This window comes from Gracilinanus agilis, chromosome 4 (genome assembly GCF_016433145.1).
Source record: "Gracilinanus agilis isolate LMUSP501 chromosome 4, AgileGrace, whole genome shotgun sequence".
NCBI lineage: Eukaryota > Metazoa > Chordata > Mammalia > Didelphimorphia > Didelphidae > Gracilinanus > Gracilinanus agilis.
The window spans coordinates 451,958,305-451,986,253 of NC_058133.1; the positions used below are offsets into that span (position 1 = coordinate 451,958,305).

Here is a 27,949-nt window from a genome sequence, read left to right on the forward strand (position 1 = left end):
TATGGTTTTTTTTTCTAAATAACAAATCCCAAGAATAATCAGTAGAGAAATCAGGAAAAAGTGTTAGTTCTCTTGTGAAAATTAAAGGTTATAGCAATTGACATAGAGACATTACTGTTTCCGAGGAGCTTTCTGACATCCAGTTGAAAGCAAGAACAGAAAACATAGTCAAAAGGTCAACATTTCCAGGGTCCAGGACAGAGCATGTAGAAAAGACATGGTCATAGTCTAATCAGTCATTGTGGGACATTTTGTTGCCATATCATAAGTTTGTATTTGTGAGCCCATCTACTGTAAAAATGAGTTATTCTTTCACATAACAAATATTGCTAATTATATATATTATTTTTACAAATCCTATGGGTGGTATTCCATGAAATGAGTTTTGGCAGCAAAATCAATCCTTAAATGGGCATTTTTGACTTGTGATTCTGTGTGTTGCTATTAACTTTATTATGAGATTTGAATGTTACTTTATTTGAATACTACCTAACAATATTTGCTGGTGTTTTCTAGTTTTTGAATATTCACTTCAGTATTTTGTAAATATAAGCTTAATATTTCATTTTAAGAATGGTAGCTATAAAATATTAAAATTTTGTGGCATTATTGTTCAATTTTAAAATTATTTTATTTGACATGTATGTTGATATTCCTTTTTAATATTTTCTATAATAAATGTCTCTCAGGTTGAGATCATTTTATGTTATTGAAATATGTAATATTGTCACAATATTTATTCATAATAACTAGACATCTATTTTTAAAAATCTCTGAAACACAAAATGATTTATTTTATGTCACCTTATTTTTATTTTAAAACATGTAAATAAAAAATGTTATGAAAAATGCAGAAAAAAACCATGATTCTGAGAATTCCTGTGAATTCTGGTTTCTTTTTTCTTAAGACTAATATCTGTCTAGAATTTAGAAATCTTTTGTCTATGTATTCTTCCTTCTGACTAGTTCAGATGAATGTGAGGTTCAAGTGTCTTCATTTCTTCTATCCCCTCTTTATTTAAAAAGACTTCTTGTGAACACAATTTAGATTTCCTCCCCCCCCCCCCATTCTTCCAGTGTATCCCCTTTCCTTTCCGATTTTCTTTTAAGATCATTGAAACATAATAATACCACTCCCAGGCCCTCGGTCTAATTAAATCTCCTCTATGACCACAGATGGTGATAAAGTTCTGAAAGGCTACATGTATCATTTTTGTTGTTCAGTGGTTTTCAGTTATGACCAACTCTTTGTGACCCCCTTTAGGGTTTTCTTGGCAAAGATTCTCTAGTGGTTTGGCATTTCTTTCTCCAGCTCAATTAGGGTTAAATAACTTGCCCAGGTCACACAGCCAGTAAGTGTCTAAGATCAGGTTTGAATTCAAAATTTGCATTTAAATCACTGACAGGTTTAAGTCTTATCAGTTACCTTCAACCCGATTTAGCCCATCTGCCAAGAGAGGGTATGTACAAATTACATACATAACCAAGGGAGGTGATCTATTGTAATGAAATATAGGTTAGCTTTAGAATAAATAAGACCTACATTTAAGTAGTGCCTCTGACATATTTCAGCTGCCTGATCATGGGCAAGTGCAGAGAGAATTTACATACTAGATTTTCCCTACATCAGTGAAATCACATATAAAGCAGATGGTCGTGTATATCTAATATAAACACACACATCACAGATGTATTGTATGTATATGAGTACATGTATATAAATTCATCTATGTATGTGTATATGTGTGTGTATGCCTTTAGGTATATAATGTGGTTGTGCATTATTGGCATAAAAATTTAACCACAGAGAAGATTATTGTGCCTTTAAGTAGATGATAAAAGTTTTTATGGGGGAAATAGAATAAATAATAATAAAATAAATAAATAAATGGAAACTTTAGACATGGTTAGTATTTATAGTAGAGAGGAAATATTCTAAGTCAGGAGTTTGATTTGGGTTTTTGTTTCCCAGATAATAAGAAATTAAGCAGTAAAATAAGTGGCAGGTAGTTTTGTTTTGCTTTCAATGATCAAGTAATTGATAAATTATCTTTAAAATTAAATGATATACTACAACCATACAATATAATAAGATAATATTGGAATTATTCCTGTAAATGTGTATATATGTATATTTATGTGCAAGCTGATAAATGTTTAACAACTGGCTCTGGACTAAAAGTACAAATGACACATTTAAATTAACTCTCCCTTGTTAACATTCTCTTCACCTAATCTAATTTAAAAAAAAAAAAAAGAAAAATCAAGTTCTGACTTATAACATTTGCATATTTCCAAAGTGAAAATGTTCCTACTGAACATTTAGCAAGCAGGGAGAGTTGGTTGGCGTTGATTTTAGCAACCCCTTAATATATACCAGGTGATAATGTTTACTTTCTCCTGATTATCAGCACAAGGAATGACATTTATCTTGTTTTGTAGTTAGTAACCAAAAAGAAATTCATCAGATATGTTCATGTCCTTAGAATATGAAGCATGTTTGTAATTACTTTTGAAATTTTTATTTCTGAGTTATAAAGGATTAAACATCTGTTCTCAGATTAGAATGGAGTACTAAACAACAGCAAAACAGATTTTTCCCCCTTCAGTTTCAATTTATGATATTTTTATGTAATTTAAAAATTTATGACATCTGGATAAAAAATTTTACTAGATGTTCTAATCAGTTATAGTCTCTAAAGAACCTTTAGATTCTTCCTAAATTTTATGACTCATGCTAGATTAGATTATTTTGCTTGGTATTGGAAAACAGAGTTAGGAGCAATAAGGATAAGATATAGGGTGGTATATTAGAAAGAAAAAATTGCCTAAGAATTACAGCTCTCCAAAAAAAAAAAAAATGGAAAGGGCTGCTTTTAAAAGTAGTGAGTTCTTGGGGGCAGCTGGGTAGCTCAGTGGAGTGAGAGTCAGGCCTAGAGACAGGAGGTCCTGGGTTCAAACCCAGCCTCAGCCACCTCCCAACTGTGTGACCCTGGGCAAGTCACTTGACCCCCATTGCCCACCCTTACCACTCTTCCACCTATGAGACAATACACCGAAGTACAAGGGTTTAAAAAAAAAAGTAGTGAGTTCTTTATGATGGGAACTGTTTAAACAAGAGATGGATGATCAGTTTTGTAGGAGAGTATTCATGTTTTAACTATAGGCTATAGTAAGAAAAGCAAAATATCTTAGAATTCTTAAAATTCTGAATTTCTGTGGATTTCTTCAAATCCATTGAAACTCTAAGGACATCAAAGAGCTACGCTATATATCTATGAATGAGTTTTACAGCTAAGTTTGTTAATGCCTAAAGATTCATCACCTCATCACTACCAGCTCTGTGCCCCAAATTGGGGGGTAGAGCCATGAACTCTTAAATCTTCATTTAAGGAAGCAGCTTAGCACAGACATGTCCTCCTTTCCCATCTACCTTCATTTCTTTAGGACTTCTCCAACTTCTCCATCATGTCCCAGAAAGTTCATTACTGAGAAATCCGTGTCATCCAGCAAGATCCAAACAGCCTTGCTACTTGCTACCTTCTATCCCTCTGAATGGAAGGTGGAACCATAAACTCTAAAACCTATTTAAGAAGGGAGCTCAGTTCAGAAAATTTCACTTCTTATTGGATTGTATTACTTTGAGACTTCCCATAATTTCCTGTCGTGCTCTTAGTGTCGGTTCTGTCCCAGCTCTATCCCTTCCCTCCACCCTCACTCCTCTTTTTCATCTTCCCATTCTGTATAATTTTCTTCCATGAGATTTAAACTCCTTGAAGGCAGGGACTACCTATTTTCACATTTGTATTTTCCAGTATTTAGCATGTTTTTTTTAACACATAGTAGATGTTTATTAATGTTTGTTGACCAATGGACTAAAGCCTACAAAGATATCCTAGAGATGTTAGAGGAGCCTATTGTTAAATTTTTTAGTTTGAGTATTTATACTTAAGGAATATGGTACAAATCTAGGTTTGAGTGATTGTTTTGTTGATGTAGGTAGATCAGTGATTCCCAAAGTGGGCGCCCACCACCCCCCTGGTGGGTGCTGCAGCGATCCAGGGGAGCGATGATGGCCACAGGTGCATTTATCTTTCCTATTAATTGCTATTAAAATTTTAAAAAAATTAATTTCCAGGGGAGCTAAGTAATATTTTTCTCTGGAAAGGGGGCGGTAGGCCAAAAAAGTTTGGGAACCACTGGTCTAGACTTAAGAAACTGGTAAAAAAAATGTCAATAATGCAGATAAGGTTAGAAGAGTGTCTTGTGTATATTAAAAAAAAATCTAGTAGTTAACCACTTACTAGCACACCTCTGCATGAAGCTAATTGTCTTGGGCATGTGGACGACTAGCCCTTTGAGGTCCACATGCTTTCTTCATGCTATGTATGCCTTTTTTACATTCTGATTTGGTAAGGGTTAGGCAATAGGGACGAAGTAGCTTACCCAAGGTCACATAGGTAGGAAGTGTCTGAGGTCAAATTTGAACCCAGACTCTCCTGTCTTTCAATCCACAGAGCCACTAGTAGCCCCCTATGCTTGTACTTCTGGTCTTACTATATCTAGGATTTAGAGATTAAGTTAATCTCTACCTACTTCCTGTCAGGCTTCATATTCAAGTGTTATTTTTTGCTTTTCCTTCCCACTCTCTGAATTCATCTGATCATAAATTTAGAGCTAGAGGAGCTTGAATATCATGTAGGTTAATCCTCTCATTTTATGAATGAGTGTTAGGGTCCGAATGGATTGCCACCCAAGGAGCACACCGAGACAATGCAATCCAAGCAAAGGAAAGTCTTTATTTCTAGTGCCTAGTGCACTCGAGGGAGCTCAGCAAGAGAGTTGGGGGGGGGTGGCGCATAGTCAGAGTAAAGATTATATATGTTTGGGGTGGCAGAAAAGGTGGCAGGTATCGGCAGATTCAGGGGAGCCCTATAGTTCTTGAAGTAGTCTTTGTAGTTAATGGTTTTCGGCTGTCTTCCCAAGCATGTAGGGTCTTTATGCTACTTTTGGGTGCCTAATGTTAGTGACCTTGGATTTCTCTAAGACATCCTGACCTGTTAGTAACTTTAGGTTTCTCGGAGCCATCCTGATCTGGGAGTCCCTAGCTTGTGTTTGCTTGTGGTTGCTTAGTTTCTGTGTCATAACTTTGGGGTTCTACATGAGGAAACTGAGGTCTGCAAGCTGTAAATTCCTGGATTCAGAAATAATAAGCATTTATGTTACTTAGAGGCTTACAAAGTGTTTTAGAAAAATCATTTGGTATTCACAATAATCTAGGGAGATAGATGCTATGATGATCCTTTCTTCACAAATGAGGAAACAGAGGCAGATGGAAGTTAAGGGACTTGCCCAGAGTCACACCATTAGTAGGTTCCTGAAGTAGGATTTGGATTGAGAACTCCCTGACTCCAAGCCCCATTAATTGACCCAGTCCGGGATGGAGTAGAAAAGAGTTTAGGGAAATTTTATAGGAAGACACGTCAGTGTCTTAACTCAGCTCTACTGGCTCACTTGTGCTGGTCTTTCATACTGACTCCCTATTTCTTAAATTAAGCTCCATAGTTCCTTGTTTTTGCTCCTCTTCCTCTAGGAATGAATGTGCAGGTACATGAACCCACAAACCTCTTCCTGTTCATTGTCTCTTGTGAAGTCCAGAATGTTCTACTCTATTCTTTTTTTTTTTTTTTTATATCAACCTTGCTGAAGTCAAGTTCCAGTATTGTCCATGACCCTCTGTATACCCACGTCTCATTCTGAACCCTTCAATCGCTTTTTAACTTCATGGACCATGAAGGAACACAGTAAAATCGAATAAGAGGGACTGTTCCTGTGCTTAGAATTCTCCCTCCTTCCACAAGCCATCCCCCTCTGCCTGCAAAGCATTGCTTTTCCACGTCTCCCTGGCAGAATTTTTCTTTACCTTCAAGGCTCAGACTGTCACATCCCCAGTGAAGCTTTTCCTATTCTCTCCATTAGACATGGTCCCTCTGTCTCTGTGCGTCTCCTCTAACTGTCTCTTTCTGGCTCTGTCCCTCTCTGGCTCTGCTTCTTCAGACTTATTTAATTAGGTTATTCGTTCACTCTGAACGCCCTGTTGGGAGCAAAAGGAAGGGCTGCTAACCACCTGACTGCTGGTCTCCCCTTATTACTTTACACGACTAGTCCTTTAAGGGATGGAGGAAGGGTCGGAATTCTGATGGGCAGGCAGAGAGAGGAGGAGGGAAGCGCGCACATTCAGGAACCCGGGCAGTACCTTCTTAGCCGGCCAAGTAAAATAATCTGGGTGATCAGGTATCCGAGGCTGCCAATTAGCGGATGAGGCTGCAGATCCTTTGGATCCCTGCTCCGAAGAAGGTGAAGTAGGGGGAGTTGTCTAAATGCCCAGTGCGTACAGACCCCGTTCTGTTAAAATCAGTTGTTTCTGTGTATGCAATTTGATATAGTTCAGTGTTTTGAAATTGATTTCAGGCTTGTTGGCAGCTGAGTATTTGTGCTGAAGTCCAGGAGCACAAACAGAACTGCCTGCTCCTGCTCATAACACCTTTGGTCATGCCCGGGTTCTCTCTGACCTTGCTGTCAAAATTCCGGGCAGGGAATTGAGTCTTTACACCTTTGCACACAATGGATCACCCTGGTATAGGTTCAGCCTCTCTGCTGGAATCTGTGTTTTGTCTAGGAAGTTCTCCGTGGCGTTGAGCATTCCTATAACTTTATTTATTTATTTATTTATTGGGGGTAGTAAGAGTGATCTACAGGCTGGCATAGTGAATTGGGTAAGTCACTTCAATTCTCTGGATCTGTTTTCTTGTTTGTAAAATGGGGTTAATAGCTACTGTACCTCTCACCTCACAAGATAAAAAAAATAGTTGTGTAGCATTTTGTAAACTTTAATAAAACTATGTTTATAAGGTATTATAATGGCATTTTAAAGTAGGAAAATAGTTATTATTAAGTAGAGAAAGCTATAGATGTTGCATTTCCTGATTGATTAGACTGAAAGCTCCTTGAGGGCAGGTTCTGTTTCCCTTGTATGTCTGTGTGTCTGTGTATCTGTCTCCAATGCCGAGCATAGTGCCTGGCACATAGTAGGTTCTTAATAAATGTTTGCTGATGGGTAGATTGTTGACATAAATAGAAAGTAAGCCCTTTGAGGACAGGGACTATTTTATATTTTTGTTTTCATACCATGAACAGAGTGCCTAGCATATACTAAGAGCTCAATTAAAACTTGTTGAATTTAAGAGGAGGAATTTGGTAGAGTGTAAAGAGTGCTAGACTTTGGCCCTGAAGATCACTATTCATATTCTCCCTCTGACATCATTAGTTTTGTGAGCATGGGCAAATCACTTAATCTTTCTGGAATTTAGTTTCCTGGTCCATAAAAAGAGAGGGTTGAACTAGAGAGCCTTCCAATTGGAATTCTATGATCCTAATGAAAAGCAACGTGTTTTTTTTTTTTCTTTCTTTTTTTGGGGGGCGCTATATGAGAAAATCTTACAGTGAAGGAAGAAAGGATGGAAATAAGTACAGATCAAAAACTGATACACTCACTATGGCATTACCTAATTAAGGAAGCCTCTGGAGAGCAGCTACGAAGTTTATTGGTGTCCCTATTGATTAGTTTGATAAGAAAATCATTCTGTCTAGCACTCACCTAGACAAAGGGTAAAATTAGCCGTTTGCCAAGAGGAAAGCTGACTGGTCTGGAGGTTGTCCTTGGAGTCTCAGCTCTTTGCCTCCATGCTTCCTGTCAGATATTCACACTCACACACAGACACAGCATTGTCTGGAAGATGTACAGATTCCTGGGTTTTCTTGATGCTGTCTTGATGGGGTGAAGATTGGGAGGAAAAGAGGTCCTGCCTTCTTTTTCCAGTTCTCACTTGGGAAATAAAAGATGGCTGTTTCTCCAAAGAGAGAAACGGAGACTGCCCAGCACAGTGAGAACTCTTAGTGTGGCTGTGTGTTTGGGGTAGGTTCCAAGAGGATCTATTGGCCTCTGACCTGGGAGCAGAGGTTGGCTCTCAATATAAGCCCTGTACACTGGTTTACATGGGAATGTACATAATATTTTCATTAAATTCCTGATAGATTTTTTATTATTAAAAGTTGGTTTATATTATATTTTTAAAAAGACTAATGATGAGCAATACAATGGTAATGTAAAAAGATATTTTCATGATTGGTTCTCATTTAAGACTGGGCCAAGTTGTGGATCAGAAAGAGGAAAAAGCACTATGTAAAACACTTTAATTTCTTGTTGTGGGAGAAAGTATGGTTAATAGTTATTCTTCTTTTCTAGAAGTATATTCTTAGAAAGTTTTCCAGAAGCAACTTGTGTCATCTTGTTGACCTTTTCTCTGGTCTTTTAAGAGAGGATCATTTTTCTTTTATTAGCTTAGAAGAAAACTCAGACTGATTTTTTTTAAATTTTAATTAATTAAATTAAAATATTTTTCCATGGTTACATGATTCATGTTTTTTCCCTCCTCTCTTCATTCCCCCAGCCTCAGAGCCAACGAGTAATTCCACTGGATTTTACATGTATCATTTTGTTCAAAATCTATTTGCATATTATTAATATTTGCAATAGAGTGATCATTTAAAGTAAACTTCCCCAATCATATCCCTTTCAAACCATATGATCAATCATTTGTTTTTCTTTTGTGTTTCTACTTCCACAGTTCTTTCTCTGGATGTGAATAGCTTAGAACTAATTTTTTAAAGGAATATGAGGAGTGTGAATTAATAACACTTATTATATTAAACAGGCTTCTTAATCTGGGGTCAATGCATTCTTTAAAAATATTTTGATAACTGTATTTCAATTTCATTAATTTTATTTTTAACCCTATGTATTTTATGCATGTAAAAACATTATTTTGGGGAAGAGATCTGTTGACTTTCCCAGATTGCCAAATGTACCTGTGACAAAATAATCTGCATAGGTTAGTTCATTTGACCCTCACAACTTATGAAATGGTTATTATCATCATCATCCTTATTTTACATATGAGGAAATTGAGGTACAGGAGACTTATCTAGAGTCACACAGCTAGTGTTTGAAAAAGGATTTAAATTTGGGTCATCTTGTTTCCAAGTTTAATTCTCTGTTGGTTGATTTGTCTAGTTTGATTTCTCTGTGAGACATTTTTCCATTTCAGTAACTTAATGCCTTTCAAATAACTGTTATAAAGCCCTGGATGACCAAACTTTTGCTAGAGCTCTAATGGACAAATATTAGAGTATTCAGGTTAGAATATTATGTTTTCTTTTCTCCATCTCCTCTCTCCCCCTTCCTCCTCCCAAACCTAGCCCCACAAAACACACATTGCTGTTTAATTTTCAGAAAATATTATATATACAAGAAATTATTCTAATTATTGCAGTTTACAAGGAAAAGGAAGAAGGGATTTCAGAAGTGCAACCTGGGAATTTCAAGAAACTCTTGCTTCGTTTAGGATACCTGCTTCCTGGTAGGACATTTTATAGCTCTCAGATGATTAAAAACAGTAGACATTCTGATAACAAACTCCTTTTTATTTAATCTTTGTTACAGGACCCTGTAAGAGATCACAAAGTTCTCTATGTTCCATGTACATGGATGTATGTATGCATGTATATATTCATACTTGTACACATGAGAATGGCCAGAACTATATCTGTCACTCCCCTCTCATATTCTGACAACTCTAGAAAAATAATCCAAGAGAAAACCAGTTTCCACATCAGTTATTTTTATTTCCCTAGAGAGAGAGAATTCAGACACATGTGCTGGAGTCCAGGCAAAGCCAAGTTCACCTAGGAGAAAGAGGCTACAGGGTATAGAATGTTCACTTGTGGGGAATTGGAGAGGGAGACATCCGGGGCGAGTAGTCTACTTGGAGGAACTATAATTCATACAACAGGAAATGCTTATCATTTATTTGGAATGTTATGTACACAGCTCAGATTGCTTATCAGAACATGGGATATAGTCTTGATAAGATAAAAAGGAACAGCCTTGGAGCCATTTGTAAGATTTAGGGTCTTCTTTCAGGGCAAAGGTGGCATTAACTCTTGTACTGGATTTATGCCCAAGACTGGCATCTCTGCTTTATCTTTAAGTTTCCTCCCCAGAGTCAGTAGAGTGGAAGAAATTAAAAGAACTAGGCCAAATTCCTGAGCCAAAGATCTGACTTCAATTTTATGGTTATAAAATACAGTAGCCAGAGGTCTGCAGTCATGCTGTTTTAGTGGTCTGAGACGTCCTTTGTCCAGATTGCAAATGTTTTATAAGCTTGGGCAATCACTCAATAGAGGTTATGAATAGGGTCAAGTGTTCAGACCAGAAGTATGGAACACATTGATGAAATGACCTCCTTTTTTTTTTAATAGATTCCAGTAATAGGGGTTATGACCGGGGCACCCTCCTTTTCTTCTTCCCCTTCTCTGGTGACTTAGTTACGACACTGAAAGATCAGGGTCCTGTTGTCCTCGTGTTACAACCTCCAGAACATGTGGCAAGGGAAGTGTTTCAAGCATTTTCTAGCATTACAGAAGCTCTCAATTTTGTTAGTTACTATTATATTCTAACACACAAAGCTATCTACCCTTAAATGCTAATGATTAATATTCTGTACACAGTAATTTTTAATAACTAGGTCTCTTTTTATACATTATAGTTGCAACTCACCATGTAGAGGATTATTTAGGATCGTTCAGTTTAGGATGAATGGTATTAAGAATCAATAAATGGCAATTTCCTTTTCAGTAATTGGATAACTCTATACTTCCTAGTGTGTGACCCTGGGCAAGTCACTTAACCCTCATTGCCTAGTACTTGCTGCTCTTCTGCCTTGGAACCAAAACATAGTACTGATTCCAAGATGGAAGATAAAGGTTTAAAAAAAAATAATGGGATGACTGACACCAGGCCATTTGGTACAGGATCAGTTAGAGATGCCTGGAAAAGTGTATCCTGTGGAGACTCATTCCCACACTCATTATCACAGTCTCAATGCTAATTTGTAAGAAAGTTTTGCTCGGTTTCATTTTTCTGACATCGAGGACCTGTTTGTCCCTCGTAGGATATTCTTTTCTTTTCTTTTTTTGTAAGCATTCTTTTTAGAACAATCAGATCAATTCACAGTTTCATCAAACAATGTATTAGTGTGCCTGTCTTTAGGCAGCCCTTTCATTATCGAGTATTTTCATCTTTTGTCATCTTAGCCAATTTGTTGGATGTAATGTGAAACCTTAGGATCATTTTGAGTCATGTTTTTCTTATTAGTGATTTGGAAAAATCTTTCACGGGAATGCTAATAATTTGCAATTTGTCTTTTGAGAACTGTTTGTTCATAACTATTTGACCTCTTCTTCACTTATATGACTGAACTTTTTAGATTGTTTTTCATGAAATCCTACGACAAACAATAATATACTTACCATTAAAGACTGAACTTTAGCCAGATGGCTTGTTCTAAGTATAAAAGGAGCTACTTAGATATACAACTGTGTTACAAATTGAAATAAAAAAGAGTATAATCTTTTCAGTCAATTCACGTGTGTTCTACTCTGGAAAGATTTCAGAGATTTAGGTGAAGAACATTAAATAAGAATGAACTAATTTTTTACAAAAAAAAAAAAAAAAAAAAAAAAAAAAAAACCAAAACCTCCAGGATCAAGTAGTTTGTTTTTCAAAAGGATCATGACTTTAGAATTTTACTAATACATATGCAATATTCTCAATTTGCACTAACTTCTTTTCTTTTATCAGAAAAAGGGCTGATCCTGATTAAATAACAGCTAGATCAAGATTGTCTGCATAAATAAAAAGTTCCAGATGCTCAAAATGTCAAATTTCTGAATAAGACAAAACACTAAGTCCTTAAAGGTCATCTGGTGTTATGATCCTGGGAAATTTTGCAGATTATTTTCACCTGTTGAATTACTTGTAATCTTTTTCAGAATACAAATAAGTTTTTGTGCCAAGCAGTCATCCATTCAAATAAATATTTACCAAGAATTTGTTTTTAATAGGTGGATAAATAGCTGCTGAAAAGAGTGCTTACGACTTCAGAGCAAAATGAGGATCTTGCTGTTGCTTTCAGTCCTTGGGATATGCCGGGCACAGTACAATCCTAATACCCAACCTGGTCGAACATCTATAGTGCACTTATTTGAATGGCGCTGGGATGACATTGCTCTCGAATGTGAGCGTTACTTAGCTCCCAATGGCTTTGGGGGTGTTCAGGTATGTTCACTTTAAAATTCATTTGATATTCATGTAGGCATAATAAGTCATTTTAATTTATTCCCGTAACTACAAAAAAAGAAGTTAAATGAAGGGGTTGGACTGGATGATTCTCAGAGATCCCTCTGGCTGTAAGAACAAGGTAGTACCTTATACAGAGTCTGGAAGCTGGAGTTAGAAAGATTCGAGTTCAAATCCAGCCTTAGACACTAGATGTATGATATTGGTCAAATTATTTAACATCTTTCTCCCTAAGTTTCTTCATCTATAGAATAGGGGCAATAATCAAATCTCTTAGTATTGCTTATCTTTCAGTGTTGTGAGAGTAAAATGAGTTAATGTTTGGGAAATGTTTCGCAAACTTTTAAGTGCTGTATTGATAATAACTATTATCATTATTTCCTTTCTTTGTATGTAGTGTAGTATAGTGGCAAAAGCACTTGACCTGGAGTTAAAAAGTCTGAATTCAAATGTGCCTCTGCCATTTTTGATCTTTGTAATGTCAGCCACAATCACCTTAAAACTTTGTGCCTTAGGTGTCTCATCTGTAAGTGGTTGGACAGGATGACCTCTTTGGTCCTTCTAGCTGTAAATCTATGATTCTACAAGTTAAATGTATGTGAAAGAACTTGAAAACATGCTGCTGGGCAAATAAGAGTTTCTATTAAAGTAACTCATCAACCCCTTGTTTAAATTCTTGATACTATATCACAACTCATTATGTCAGTGGATTTTGAAACATTTTGGCATTTAATAAAAACATGATCTATGTGTTATTAACCCTTTACCCTTCCCAAAATGCAGATCTCGCCTCCAAATGAGAATGTAGTGATCCATAACCCTTCAAGACCTTGGTGGGAAAGATACCAGCCAATTAGCTACAAGATATGCACACGGTCTGGAAATGAAGAAGAATTCAGAAACATGGTGAAAAGATGCAATGATGTTGGAGTAAGTGGATGACAATTACTTCTCAGGGATTCTTATTCTGGGGCCCACAAATCCCCAAGAGGTCTGCAGATAGATTTCTGGGGTCTGTGAATTTGGATATGATAAAAATGATGCCTTTATTTTTGTTAAGGGGTCAATGACACAACAAAGATTAAGAACCCCTGTTCTTTGGCGCAGGAGACTACATGTTAACTTTCTCTGCTTCATGCATGCTGCTTCCATGTAAACTGTGATTACTGTGATGGTACTTTGGTTGATGTCCCTGAGATCTCATGCAATTGGAGATTTCCTCCAAGAGCACAGATTTGAACTGCGTATATAAAGCCTACCTTTAAAGCTCTTATTGCTTTCCTGTTAGTCTTCTACAAGGGACTCCATCCCCTGAAAATACATAAACACACACACACACACACATGCATGCACATGTGAACTCTCTAGTTCAGAGTTAATGACTATTGAAAAGTCCTCTTTTCTAAATCATCTTTTGTACTTCATTTATGTACCAGAGAGAACATAAGCCAAAGAAACCTGATGGTGGCAGAGTTGACTTGTATTTTTCTGAGGAGAAAACAGTTAAGCTAAAAGAAAATGCATGATTTCAAAGACTTCCCTCACCCCCTGCATTTAACATCACATGTTGCCCTTTAGTCCTTGAAGTTTAATTCATTCCTTTTTACAATGTATGATGGATTAGTCACCAATTGTATTTCATGCACGGTTGAGGTGGCAAAGGAGTTACGTCATAAGTCTTTCCACTTTGAAACCTTTTTACTTTCTTAACCAACTTGTTGACCATCAGATTATGAGACTATAATAATGTTTTCAAGATGCTACTTTGAATGGGTCTCTCAAATGGGCAGCAAACACACTTAAGCTATGTCTACAGCACACTTGATTGATTTAGTCAGTTTAGCTAAATGGATTTGGTGAAGTAACTGATATATTTCAATTGGCCAATGAGTCCAGTCAAAACAGATTGTTCAGTTGTATGTAGGTATAAATATATTCTCATGAAAGACAAACAAAATATGTTTAATATGTTCTTCTGGGGAATAGCTCTGAGAAAAAGTAGTGACTGAAAAAAAAAAGAGACTTTTATCTCTTTGAAGTTAGGATTATTTAGTTTTGTCTTAGTATCTCTAGTACCTTACTTTGGAGTATTTATTACCTTTTAATTGGAAAGTAGATATATTAAATTATTTTCAATGCCTTATTTAATGTTCAAGGTTCTAGCTTCTAAAAGAAATCATTAGTCCTGTGGAGTGTTTATTAGTACTTGCCATCAACTGGGTGGCTGGCAACTCAGAGAAATGAACCTAGAGTAAGAAAGACCTGAGTTTAAATCAGTCCTCAGATAATCACTAGCTGTGTGACCCTGGACAAGTCAATTAACTTGTCTTATTCTGTTTCCTCTTCAATAAAATGGGAATAATAAAAACCACCTATGACCCAGGGTTGTTGTGAAGATAAAATGAGATAATAATTGTAAAGCACTTAGCACAATGCCTGAAACACGAGTGCTTTATGATTTCTAGTATTTGAAAATTATTATCTATAATTTTATGTAGTTGTATATCTTCCATTTAATATATCCTTCTGGTGTTTAAATGTGGATCTTTTATGTGAGACAATGTGGTATGGTATGGTGAGAAGTACCCTAGATTTACAATCAGAAGATTTGTGTTTGAGCCCTAACTCTGCTGTCCTCTAGCCAAATGACCTTGGGCAAATCACCTATGCTTCTAGGTTTCATTTTTTTTTTCTGTAAGATAAGGATAATACTGTTTACTCTGTCTGCTTCACAGGGTGCTTGAAAGGGTCAAATGAAATAATACACATCAGTGCACTTTGTAAACTGTAAGGTCCTATATAATGTAATTTGCTATTATTTTGAGTAAGACTGTGGGGAGGTGGTGACTTTTTATATCATAGTAATTTCTCATTATGACCTTTTCCCCTTCTGTGAATCCTCCCTTCCCATATTGTAGTTAAATTAAAAATAACCAAGTAAAACCATTCCAAACAATGGCCCCATATGATTGCGCCTGTAACATACTGTTCCTGAATACCCCACCCAGGCTAAGATTGGTCATTACAATTAATCAATATTAACTTTGCTTCGGTGTTCTTGTTTTTATCTTTACAGGCACTGTGTAGATCATCCTTTTATTTCTATTTACTTCATTCTCGAACAGTTCTTACCCCATTTATCTGCAATTAGTGACCATCGATTTTCAGGCCCAGCCTGATTAATTGAAGGTCCAGAGGACAAAGGCAAAGACACATTTTCATGACTTAATTACATAACACCAGTAAGATAGATTTATAAGCTCATTGAAAAAGATATTGCCGAGCTGCATTAGCATTCACTATCATTTCATAATGAGAGCGAGAAGTAGCATCGCGAAGTAGAAAGAACACAGAGCATGGAGTCAGAAGATGAGATTTCAAGTCCTTTCAGTGATGCTCCATCTGCCAAACTCAAACACATGCCTTGCTTTTGCAGGTACACATTTACGTGGATGCTGTAGTGAACCACATGTGTGGGAATGGCGTGAGTGCTGGAACAGACAGCACCTGTGGAAGTTACTTCAATCCTGGAAACAGAGAATTTCCTGCTGTTCCATTCTCAGGCTGGGATTTTAATGATGGTAAATGTAAGACCGGCAGTGGGGAAATTGAAAACTATGGTGATATGTATCAGGTAAATTTTTTGTGATAATTAACTAACAACATTATTTATCTCAAACCAGTTTTTCTCCCCAGGCTGGTTTCCCTAGTTGACCCTATTAATTCCATGTTTTTAAACTTCTTCTCCCTAGATGTATACAAATATCAGTGTCCCCCTCTCCTGGACTATTATAATAATTTCTTATTGGTCTCTCTATTTCCAGTCTCTCCACTTTTTAATCTGTATTTCATAGTGTGTTAGTTAAAATCACTTGGGTTTTCTCTCGTAATATCAGCCTTTATCGTTTTGAATCGTTATAATAGAGTTGCCAAACTGATATTTCTAAATCATGTCTGACCAAGTCACTCACTTGCTTAAGAAACCTCAATGGTTTCCTATTGTCTCTTGGATCAAATACAAATCTTTCTTTGGGCATTTAAAGTACTTTTCAATTTGGCTCCAATCTTTCATTCCAAACTGATTACATATTCTTTGTCCTCACCCACTCGATGTCCCGCTATACTGACCTGCTTACTGTATAAGAAGGTACATGACTTTCTCTCTCCAGACTTTGCCTTTGTCTGGAATGCTTTCCTTCCTACTTCCACAGTTGGAATTCTAGCTTCCCTTCCAGATTCAGCACAGGTACTATCACTTGCATAAATCCTTATCTGGTCCCTCCAGTTTTTAGTGTTTTCATACCCACTCCTTACCCCTAGTTACTTTGCATGTACACTTATATATATGCACACATTTTTTTTTCACCTGGGTAGAATGTATAAATTTCTTGAGGATTGTTTGGTCTTCGTATTTTCTGTTGGTAGCATCATTCCTCACACATAGAAGATAACTTAAGAAATGCTTACATTAGTATAAAGAACTCCCTAAAAAACGTGTAGCCCCTTGTGATTTAGAAGTGTTCACTGAAGCTCCATGACTCATTTAGGATTCAGATTTGAGCTTAGCTTTTCCTGACTCCAAATCCAGAATTCTATCCACAATTCCAAGCTGCCTCTACACATGCATGAAATCATTGAATCAAAATCTGGAGCTAGAAGGGATCATTTTAACCATGTAGTCCAATATTCTCATTTTATAAATGAGGAAACTAAGGCCTAGGAAGGTTAAGAAACTTGTCCCTAATCATGCAAGTGATAAGTATTAGAGGCAGGATTTGAACCTCAGTCTTCTGACTCCAGAGTCAGGGTTCTTTTCATTATATTACACTAAAGGAAAATTAATTTTAAGATTACCCTAGCCAAAATGCTTAAGTACAGTGAGCCTCAGTTTCTCCATTATTTACCAGAGATGTTCAAAATTTGGAGGTAGAAGATAATGCTGCATATGTATCACATAAATCATTATTATTTTTATAGGTTAGAGACTGCCGTTTGGTTGGTCTTCTTGATCTCGCCCTGGAGAAGGATTATGTGCGTTCCAAGGTTGCTGAGTATATGAACCACCTGATTGACATTGGTGTGGCAGGGTTCAGAATTGATGCTTCCAAACATATGTGGCCTGGAGACATGAAGGCATTTCTGGATCAACTACATGATTTAAACAGAACCTGGTTCCCTGAAGGGGCCAAAGCATTCATTTATCAGGAGGTATAAAGATAAAATATGTGTAAAGACTAGCGACAAAGGTTGGGCGACAGTGTAGGCATCAGTGATTTTAGTCATTGTGGGAAAAAAATGATAATTTTGATTAAATATATGTTTTCTGTAGGAGGCCCAATTATGAGCTACTCCTGGTTCATTTTTACAGGATAAGAAAAAATAATTGTCTAGATCATTTGATGTTTTTTTTTTAAATAGCATCCTTCCAGAAGGTATAAATTAAGTCATCCTTTGAAATAAGTAAATTAATTTGAATATTTAATGGCATTTAGAACTGGCGTTATTGACTTCACAATGATAATATGATGTCTAAAATATTTTTAGAATTTCTATGCAAAATTATACTCTTCTTCTGATTTCTACTAGGTAATTGATCTGGGTGGTGAAGCAATTAAGAGCAGTGACTATTTTGGAAATGGTCGGGTTACAGAATTCAAATATGGCGCAAAACTGGGCACAGTTCTACGCAGATGGGATGGAGAGAAGATGGCTTATTTAAAGTAAATGAAAAAGGTTTCCACCTTTGCCTTTTCAATGAAACCTTTCCTTGAGTTTGCTACAATTTTTTGGCATTTATTTTTATATTGCTAGTATTAACTGGGATAGTTCTGCATAGATATTAGTAATCATTCTTATTACAAATAGAGGCATATTCAAAAGTGTGCACTTTCAGAACCCTAAGATAAAAGCACTATTTTTTAATCCAATCTCATAATAAAATGGAAGTATATTTGGCTAATGCTTATTTTTATAGTGTACTAAAATCTTTGAACATTTAAAATCACTGCAATGTAAAAATAATATGTTGCAGCCTCAATATAACACACCTTGCTTTCATTCAGTTATTCAATAGTCTTTTTTCCTGCATGGTCTCTCACAGAGTATATAATAAATACTACCTAAGTATGTGACAGATAGAGGACCCAATAGAAATTCAACTTAATTACAGAATATTGGGACTGAAAGAGACCATAACGTATCAATCTCATTTTACTGATATAGAAATGAAGTCCCAGAATGGTGAGGTGACTCATTCAAGGTTAATCTCTTTGCAAATGGTTAATGCAGACTTTGATCCCATTTCTTCTGACTTTTAGTTCACTTCTAGATAAACTTTCCTTTTATTTATGTTAAGGACTACCCAAAGGGAGAAAAAAGACCAGGAATGGCCTGCCTGCAAGCCATAAGAACAACATTTTATTTCTTTGTATAGGAATTGGGGAGAAGGTTGGGGCTTCATGCCTTCTGACAGAGCACTCGTCTTTGTGGATAATCATGACAACCAGAGGGGCCATGGAGCTGGAGGAGCAGCCATTCTCACTTTCTGGGATTCCAGGTAGGTAATAGAGTCCTTCACCTATTGAGGTCTTTTTAATTGTATCTTCCTAATCATCTCTAGAATTTCCTTCTTTTCTCTAATGGCCATATTTTACATCTTCCAGACTGTACAAAATGGGAGTTGGATTTATGCTTGCTCATCCTTATGGATTTACACGAGTGATGTCAAGCTTCAGGTGGCCAAGATACTTTCAGAATGGAAAGGTATTTTTAATTTCAATATTTGAAAAGTGCCTACTATTTATAGAGTACTGTGGGGAGATGTTAGAGAGAGCTGTCATCAATCAGCAATCCACTGATCTCCAAGCAATTATTGTTTGCTATCTGCCTACTCTGCTAGGCTTCAAGAGTACAAAGCAAAATAAAAATACAAACAAACAAACAAATGAAAAAACTAAGCATAGTCCTTTCCTTTATCAAGTTAATAATCAGCTGGGAATATATAGTAAGACATAACACATAGATAACTATAAAGTGGAATTACACTCAACAAAAGAGAGAAAGCCTAGTCAAGTTCTTTGTGAGGTCTGAGGCAAAGGAAAGATTGTAAATGACTAGAAGAACCAGGTAGGGTCCTATGGTGGAGATAACATTTAATCTGGACTTTAAAGTCAAATAGAGGCAGGATTGGATTCTAGGCATAATGATTACTATTGAGTTCTCTCCCTAAAGCTTAGAGTATGTGGTAGAGAGTAGTAGGAGATAAGATTGGAAAGATATAGTGGTCTTGGATTGTAAAGGTTTGGAATGCCAGGCTAAGAGGTTTAAGTTTTGTTCAATGGGCGATAAGAATTGCTGAGGAGTTTTGAGCAGAAGAGTGACAGAATTTGTCCATGGAATAATAGATTTAGAGCCAAAAGAGACTTTATAGCTTATCTAATTTTCAGATGAGGAAATTGTGACCCACAATAATTTTTTCAGGTTCACATGAGTGGGAAATAGTGGAGGCGGGGCTTAAATCCAGCCTTTTACATATAGTGCTTTTCCCACTGGAAGATGGTACCTGGGCAAGATTCATCTGTTAATGGTATAAAACTGAATTTTGAGAACCATGAGAATAGAGGCCAGAAGCTGATTAGGAGAATAACATAGTAGTCTATGAGGAGTACTGAGTGCATATGCCATGCTAGTGGCAGTAAAAATAAAGAGGGTAAGGTGACTATTTTTAAATTATCTAAAATAATTTTGCTCCTAAGAAAAAGATAAATGCATCATTGTCATATATGATCCAATTAAGTTATGTAATTTTTTAATTCAATAGCCATTATTCGAATGCTTACCAAGCCTACAGTTCTATACTAGGTATGGTGGATACTCAAGAAGAAAAAGTGATTGTCTCAGCTCTCAGGAAACTTAACATGCATCAGGGAAAGAAATGTTTATGAAACAACAAGGAAATCCAAATAGCCAGTTAGATGTAACTAGGGATAGAGCAATGGATCTAGAGTCAAGAAGGCGTGAGTTCAGTTCTGACCTTATTTTCTTTCTAATCCTAAACAAGTTGCTTGACCTTTATTTGCCTCAGTTTCCTTTTTTTTTTTGTAATATGGAGATAATGATGGCTCCTCCCTCCCTCCCAGAGTTATTATGAGAATAATGAGATAATATAAAAACATAAGTAATGTGGAAACAATAAATTGTGTACCTATAATGGCTTACTTTGGGTTGAGAGAACAAGAGTTCGCATCTTGCTTTTTATCCATGTTGACTGTAAGACCCTGAAAAATCCACTGCACCTTTCATTGCCCCAGGCAACTTTCAGATTGGATAAGTAATAAATGGGTTGCCCTCTTCATTGAGAGAGGTAGTGTGGCATAATTTAGACATTGGGGCAATGAGTTTTGAATCCCAGTTCGGTCACTTGATGTCAGCTTTCCATTCACAATGTGCTGCCTCAGTGATGAGTGATGCCCACAAAGAATCGTCATGACATCTTTGGGAAAGGAGGCTAGAGACAGCAAGAGAAGTGGGAGACATGGGCAATAGTGATGACTCTTGAAATAGTGAAGATGATAATAATAAAAGATAGCATTTATACAGCATTTTAAGGTTGGCAAGGTGTTTTACATATGCTATCTCATTTGATCCTATCTAAAATTCTGAGGTAGTTGCCATTATTACCCTCTACCTAAAGATGAAAAATCTGAAGCATGGAATAGTTAAATCATTTGCCCAGGACCACACAGCTAGTACATGTCTGATTCTGGATTTAAAGAAGTTAGATCTGGGGGCAGTTAGGTGGATCACTGGAATGAGAGCTAGGTCTGGAGACAGGAGATCCTGGGTTCAAATATAGCTTCAGGTGACTTAGCTGTATTTAACCCTCATTGTCTAGCCTTTACCACTCTTCTGCCTTGGAAGCAATTCACAGTATTGATTCTAAGACAGAAGGTAAGGATTTAAAAAAAAGAAGAAATTGGATCCTAGGGAGAATTTGGTGGGAAAATCTAGTAGACTTGTTCAACCATAGGATATGAGAGGAGGAAAAATCAAATAAATGAAATTACTGATAATGTTCATGTCTATGTTTTGACAAATTAAGGATATTAATGATTGGGTTGGACCACCCAATGATAATGGAATAATTAAACGAGTCACTATCAATCCAGATACCACCTGTGGCAACGATTGGGTTTGTGAACATCGATGGCGTCAAATAAGGTAGGACAACTTGGTCGCATCCATGTGATGGCATTCTCTTAAGTGATATACTGGAATCTCAAAATTTTAGTACAATTTTAAACTTTAATATTTTAATTAATATAACTAATTAATTAAAACTTCACTAAGACTTTTGCAGCTGTGTATATACACAAAGAGAGAAGGGATGAGGATATTCAAATCAAGTATATTTATCAATATTTTATATATTTCTTTTACAGGAATATGGTTATTTTCCGTAATGTGGTTGATGGCCAACCTTTTACAAATTGGTGGGATAATGGAAGTAACCAGGTGGCTTTTGGCAGGGGTAACAGAGGATTCATCGTCTTTAACAATGATGACTAGTAAGTACCAGCAGATTTTAAATAAGTTCAAGTAAATATATCCTTGACATTGTTTTTTTTCTGATCCCTGATACTATTATTGATATTGAAAAGGATCTCAAAAGGGGCTTAGAATAGCTGTTACTGAGTAAAAAGAGAATAATGAGAAGGAAGGAAGAAGGAAAGGGAAAGAAAATAATTCACTAACATCAAGACTCCATGAGGTACATTCTTGAGTCATTTCTAACAGGAAAAGCTTTGGTATCTTGTGGCCAGGTGATTAAGTCTTGGCATTTTAAAGCATTAAAAAAACCCTGCTTTAATGAAACTGCCCCATACCTGGAATTGAATCTTCTGTCTCCAACACTTTGTCTTCCAGGCTCAGGATTTGAAAAAGAAATTGTTACAAGAATTTTATTTTATTTAAAAAAAACCTCTTACATTCTATCTTAGAAGTAACACTAGATATTGGTTATAAAGTAGAAGAGCAGTAAGGATTAGGCAATGGGGAGTAAATGACTTGCCCAGGGCCATGCATCTAGGGATTGTCTTAGATCAGATTTGATATCAGAACCTGCTGTCTCTAAGCCTGGCTCTCAGTCTACTGAACCATCCTGCTGTCCCCCTTCAAACCATTTTGAAAGCTCCAAAGATTAACCCTACTTCAATTTACCTCTTGTTTTTAGCTCATGTTACAGCTAAATTATACACTTACTAAGTGTACTGCCTCGTTAAACATTGTAGCTGTTAGTTTTCTAATTCATATCTTCCATGCACTGAGACAGCAAAGTATACACTGGATGACTTTGCAGTTCAGTTGTTGAAGCACAAGATGATTTTATTTTATTGAAACGATTTTTGCTTCCTCAAGGAAAAGGTTAGAAATGATCAGATTTAAATTATTGAGAGCAACCTATTTTTCCTAAGCTCTAGTGCATGGATTTGAAATGTTTCTATTTATTGAAGGATCATAATGAAAACCTTGCATAGATATAAATTTTCTAAAGTCTCCACTCATGTCCTTTAAATCTTGATCTTCTAACATTTACCACTGACTAAGAAGTTCTATCCTAACCATAAGGCTTATTTTGCCCCTTTAAAGATTGATCAGATTTATTAGAGACATTTTTCAGTCTGGAGCCTCTCTACTTACAAATTTTTACTTATAGCACAGACATACTCTTTTAAAAATTATTAATTTATTTTTACATGTCAATACAATAATAAAAAAAAAAACTAAACCTTACCTTCCTTCTTAGAATCAATACTATGTTTTGGTTATAAGGCAGAAGAGCAGTAAAAGCCAGGCAATGAAGATTAAATGACTTGCCCAGGGTCACACAGCTAGGAAGTATCTGAAGCCAAATTTGAATTCAGAACCTCCTATCTCTAGGCCTGGCTCTCTATCTACTTAGCCCTTGATGAAATTTTTAATAATTGTTTTCTGACATTTTATGATTCATGTTCTCTCTCTTTCTCCCTCCTTCTACTTTCCCCTCTCCAGGACAACAAGTAATATGGTGTAGGTTATACATGTTCTATCATGTATTACAAAATTCCATGTCCCTCCCACAGACAGACTTGTAATCTAAGCAGCGAGGGCTGCCTTGTTTCTATGTTTTTCAAAACACATTTCATATTTTTGCTTTATAGTAATGGTTTCCCTTTTATTTTACAGTGAATTGTCATTCACTCTGCAGACTGGTCTTCCTGCTGGAACCTATTGTGATGTCATTTCTGGAGATAAAATTGATAACAATTGTACAGGAATTAAAATAACAGTTTCTGACAATGGTAATGCTCACTTCAAAATTAGTAACACAGCTGAAGATCCATTCATTGCCATCCATGTGGATGCTAAATTATAAAGCAAACTATGTGCATAGCATTCCCAGACATAATAAGCAAAAGCAAATGGCCTAATGGTCCATTCCCTCTTCTTCAATATGCATTTGTACCCCAAATCAAAAAATTATTGGCTATATGATGTAAAAAGATTTTGTCAAAAGAAATCCAACATCTTGACATTTAAAGCCTATTTTTGTGTAATAATTACTATGTAATGATTATAGCCTCTATTAAAAGTTACATGGAAAGAATATAAAAAATATTTATGGGTTTATTATGAATCCTATGTTATTCTTCTGTTTTTATTCTTCACTAAGGAAAACATATGACCATGTTTGTTGTAGTTCATGAACTACTTTATTGGGGGAAAATATATCAGACTTGCTTCTACTTTTATCTGTAAAGGACAAGAATTAGATAGAATAGTTCTACTTTTGATAAAATGGTACATAGGCTCATAATGGCATCTCAAATGGAATTATAAAGGTTTCTAGTCCAAATCCTTACCCAACACTTGAAATCCTTCCCGAGTGGTCTTTAAGCATCTGCTTTATCCCTTTCAGTGATATGTTAGATCTCATTTTTCAGATTTGTAATCTGTAAATTTAATAAATATGCCTTCTACTTCTTCACCTAAGTCATTAATAACAAAAGATAGCATTTACGTAATTCTTTAAGGTTTACAAAATATTTTTTCAGATTGTATCCTCATAACAACTCTGAGTTATAGCATTTTGTTGTACCCATTTTACAGATGAGGAAATGAATGCAAATGGAGTTAAGTGACTTTTCCAGGGTCACAGAGCTAGTAATTATTGGAGACAAGGTTTAAATTCATTTTTTTTTACTTTAATCCTAGATCTCCATCTATTGTGTGACCTAGCTACCTAATACTCATTATTGAATAGGACATGGCAGAAAAGGTCATAAATATCATAAAACATCTCCATCAAGTTCAACATAAACAATAAATCAATCTCCAAAAACATTTATTAATGGTCTACTCCCTTTCAGATATTAAAAATACTTTTGGAGTCCAGTCACTTGACAACATGTATGCACCTACCTATACTGTTATGAAAACTACAGCTTCTTATCTTGTCCAGAAATTTATCACTAATAATTTATTAGTTTATACTAGTAACAAAATTTTGAGCATATTATAAATAACAAGAGCAAATGGTGAATATGGAAATAACAATTTGAGGACCACTGATCAAAATTTTATATAACCAGGGATTTTAGAGGCATGAATAATGACAGCTTACATATATACATAAATATTAACACATTATATATATCATTTGAGTCTCATATTCCTGTGTGATAGATAGTAAATGTAGATATTATCTCCTCTGTTTACAGATGAAGGAAGTAAAGGTTTTAGAGGAAATCTGGTTGTAAGGAAAATGATTCATCCAAACTCAACAAAACTGTTAATTGACAGGATAAAAAATCCTATGATCATATATTTAGAGTTGAAAGGCATTTTGGAAGTTTTCTAGTTTGAAACCAGCTCATTTAATTATAAGGATAACTTTTCCCATTATATCACACTGTCTTTCAATGTATTCTTTCCAATCGCTTTAATTTCTGTGGGTCACCATTAATAACACCTGAAAACAAACCTATTGGTAATTCTGCATTATATTTCCTAAATCATCATTTACAAAATTTAATATTTTTTTCTCAGAATACAATCCATTAATGACTACTTATCTGATAAATTATATGATTACATATACACATATATGTACTATAATGCTAATAATTATGTATGTTATAAAACATTCAGAAAAATGAAATATTTGTTATTAAGAGTTTATAGGGAACCACTGGAATTTATTAAATAGAAGCAAGGTTTGAAGTTCTCTTCTTTTTTTATTATCATTTATTTTTATTTTTTATAGTTAATATAATGTTACATAGCAATAATATAATACAAATAATTTGTAAAAAAATCATAAATAGTGATAAACATGCTTATCCAAGAAAAAAAAATTCTCATATTGGCTTTTTTCCTATCTCCCTGCCATTTCTCTCCCCTTCCAAGAAGGCAGGTAATATGATAAAGGTTGCACATATATCATAATATAAAACATATTTCTTTGTTTGTCATGTTGTCAAACAAGACACACATTGCTTACACTAGAGAAAAATTCACGGAGGAAATAAATTAAGGAATGGTATGTTTCAATTTGCATTTAGACTATCTGTTTCTTTTATGGCAGTGGATGTCTTTTTTCTTCATGAGTCGCTTAGAGTTGCTTCAGATCATTGCCTCGTTCTTAATAATTAAGTTGTTCATATTTGATACATTATTTTATTACTGTGTACAATGTTCTCCTGGTTATACTCAATTTACTTTGTGTCACTTCATATGAGCTTTTCTAATTTTTTAAATGGTCATTTCGTTTGTCATCTCTTATGGGGCAATAATATTCCATTAAAATCATATACTACAATTTGTTCAGCCATTCTCCAAATGATGGGCATCCCTTCAGTTTCTAGTTCTTTGATACCACAAAAAGAACTGGTATAAGTATTTTAGAAGATATAGGTTCTTTTCCTTTTTCCTTTATCACCTTAGGAAATAAACTTAATAGAGGTGTTACTGGATTAAAAGGTATACTCAATTTAAAAATTCTTCAAGTATAATTCCAGATTGCTTTCCAAAATCTTGAGATCTCTTTATCATCTCTGATAATCTGATATGGAAGGACAGTTTAGTTGATAAGGAAATAATGGGATAATGGAGTTGTCTTTTAACTCATGCTTCCAGCTCTGGCTCCAAGAGCATGGAGTTATTATATATGTTTCAAGACTCATTTCACACAAAAGAATCCCCCCAGAACTTCACAGATGCACAGAAGTTACAAATTATGTCATATCAAAACACAAAACATTGGCTTCAGAACAGACCAAGGCCAAGGCTGAATTTTGACTGGGTTCTTATCAGAAAGCCAAGTCTGGGAATATTTTTCTCAGGGTTGAATTGCCCCTGCTAAGGTTTTGGCCTTGGCTATACCAGGCAACAGCATTCCTGGTCAAAGGGGAACAGTGTTAACCCTTTAAATTCAGGTTTGCTAGGAACTTAAAGCTTTTCAATAAGGCCACAATACTTTTCAACAAGAAATCACAAGGATAACAAAAGGGGTCAAAAGAGGAGTCTCAGATTTTTATCTATTCTCTTATTGGCTTCCCACGCCAAAATGGTTGGATCACTTCACAGTTCCAATAACAATGTATTAGCGTCCCTTCCTGCCCCCCACATTTCTTCCAATGTATGCCATTTTGTCCTTATCATTTTAGCCCAAGTTTATTAAGTATGAGATATTTTAGAGTTGTTTTGATTTTCATTTCTCTAATCAATAATGAATTAGAACATTTTTCATCTAGCTATATATAGCTTTGATTTTTTTCATCCAGAAACTGTCTGTTCATATCTTTTTTATTTATTTATTTATTTATTTTTATTTATTTTTTTTTTTATTTTAAACCCTTAACTTCTGTGTATTGACTTATAGGTGGAAGAGTGGTAAGGGTAGGCAATGGGGATCAAGTGACTTGCCCAGGGTCACACAGCTGGGAAGTGTCTGAGGCCGGATTTGAACCTAGGACCTCCCGTCTCTAGGCCTGGCTCTCAATCCACTGAGCTACCCAGCTGCCCCCTGTTCATATCTTTTGACCACTTATCAATTGGGGAAGCTCTCTTCCTGACCCTAGATTTAACACTTTATGTACCACGCTATGCTGCTTCTCCACTGTTAATTTTGAAATATGTTTTTGAAAGTTATTAAAAAATTTTGTTTTTTTATTTCAAATATTTGTAGATTACTCCAATTTTGTGAGAGGAATCTTGTAACAGAGTAAAACAATTAAGTAAAACTAACAGATCTGTAGCAGCCACCCTCTACTTCTCTATTTTTAAAAATTTACAGAAATCTATTTTTGTCCTGCTCACCTACTACTACATTAAAAAAACCCAAATCAAGTTTCTTATAACAGTTATATGTAGTCAAAGCAAATTCCCTCAATGGTACATGTACATATATGATACTAATATATGTCATATATTTTACATATACATATGCCTTATTCTACATCCTAAATCCATCATCCCTTCTCTGGAATATTGAATGGTCATTGTATTGATCATAGTTTTCAGTTTTCAAAGTTGTTTTTACAATATTGTTGTAATTGTATAAATTTATTCTCCTACTTCCACTCATTTCATTCTTCAATTGCATTTAAAAGTCCTCAGGATTGCTCATTTTTTATAATATCATTATTATGG

The 27,949-nt window shown here is 35.4% G+C and overlaps 1 protein-coding gene across 1 annotated transcript; it reads left to right on the top strand.

Annotated features, from left to right (window-relative positions):
- Positions 1-5,172: 5,172 nt before the first annotated feature.
- LOC123247098 (pancreatic alpha-amylase) lies at positions 5,173-23,898 on the top strand. Its single transcript, XM_044675899.1, has 11 exons — positions 5,173-6,357; positions 12,025-12,238; positions 13,043-13,189; positions 15,696-15,893; positions 17,237-17,467; positions 17,846-17,979; positions 18,693-18,815; positions 18,922-19,021; positions 21,360-21,478; positions 21,700-21,825; positions 23,483-23,898. Exons 2-11 carry the CDS (start codon positions 12,071-12,073, stop codon positions 23,670-23,672), a joined length of 1,536 nt encoding a protein of 511 aa, XP_044531834.1. The 5' UTR covers positions 5,173-6,357; positions 12,025-12,070; the 3' UTR covers positions 23,673-23,898.
- The last annotated feature ends 4,051 nt before the right edge of the window (positions 23,899-27,949 follow it).

Coding starts and splice junctions, on each gene's coding strand:
- LOC123247098 (XM_044675899.1), top strand. CDS start 12,071: ATGAGGATCTTGCTGTTGCTTTCAGTCCTTGGGATATGCCGGGCACAG. Junction 18,816..18,921: donor CTCACTTTCTGGGATTCCAG/GTAGGTAATAGA, acceptor TACATCTTCCAG/ACTGTACAAAATGGGAGTTG. Junction 19,022..21,359: donor GATACTTTCAGAATGGAAAG/GTATTTTTAATT, acceptor TGACAAATTAAG/GATATTAATGATTGGGTTGG.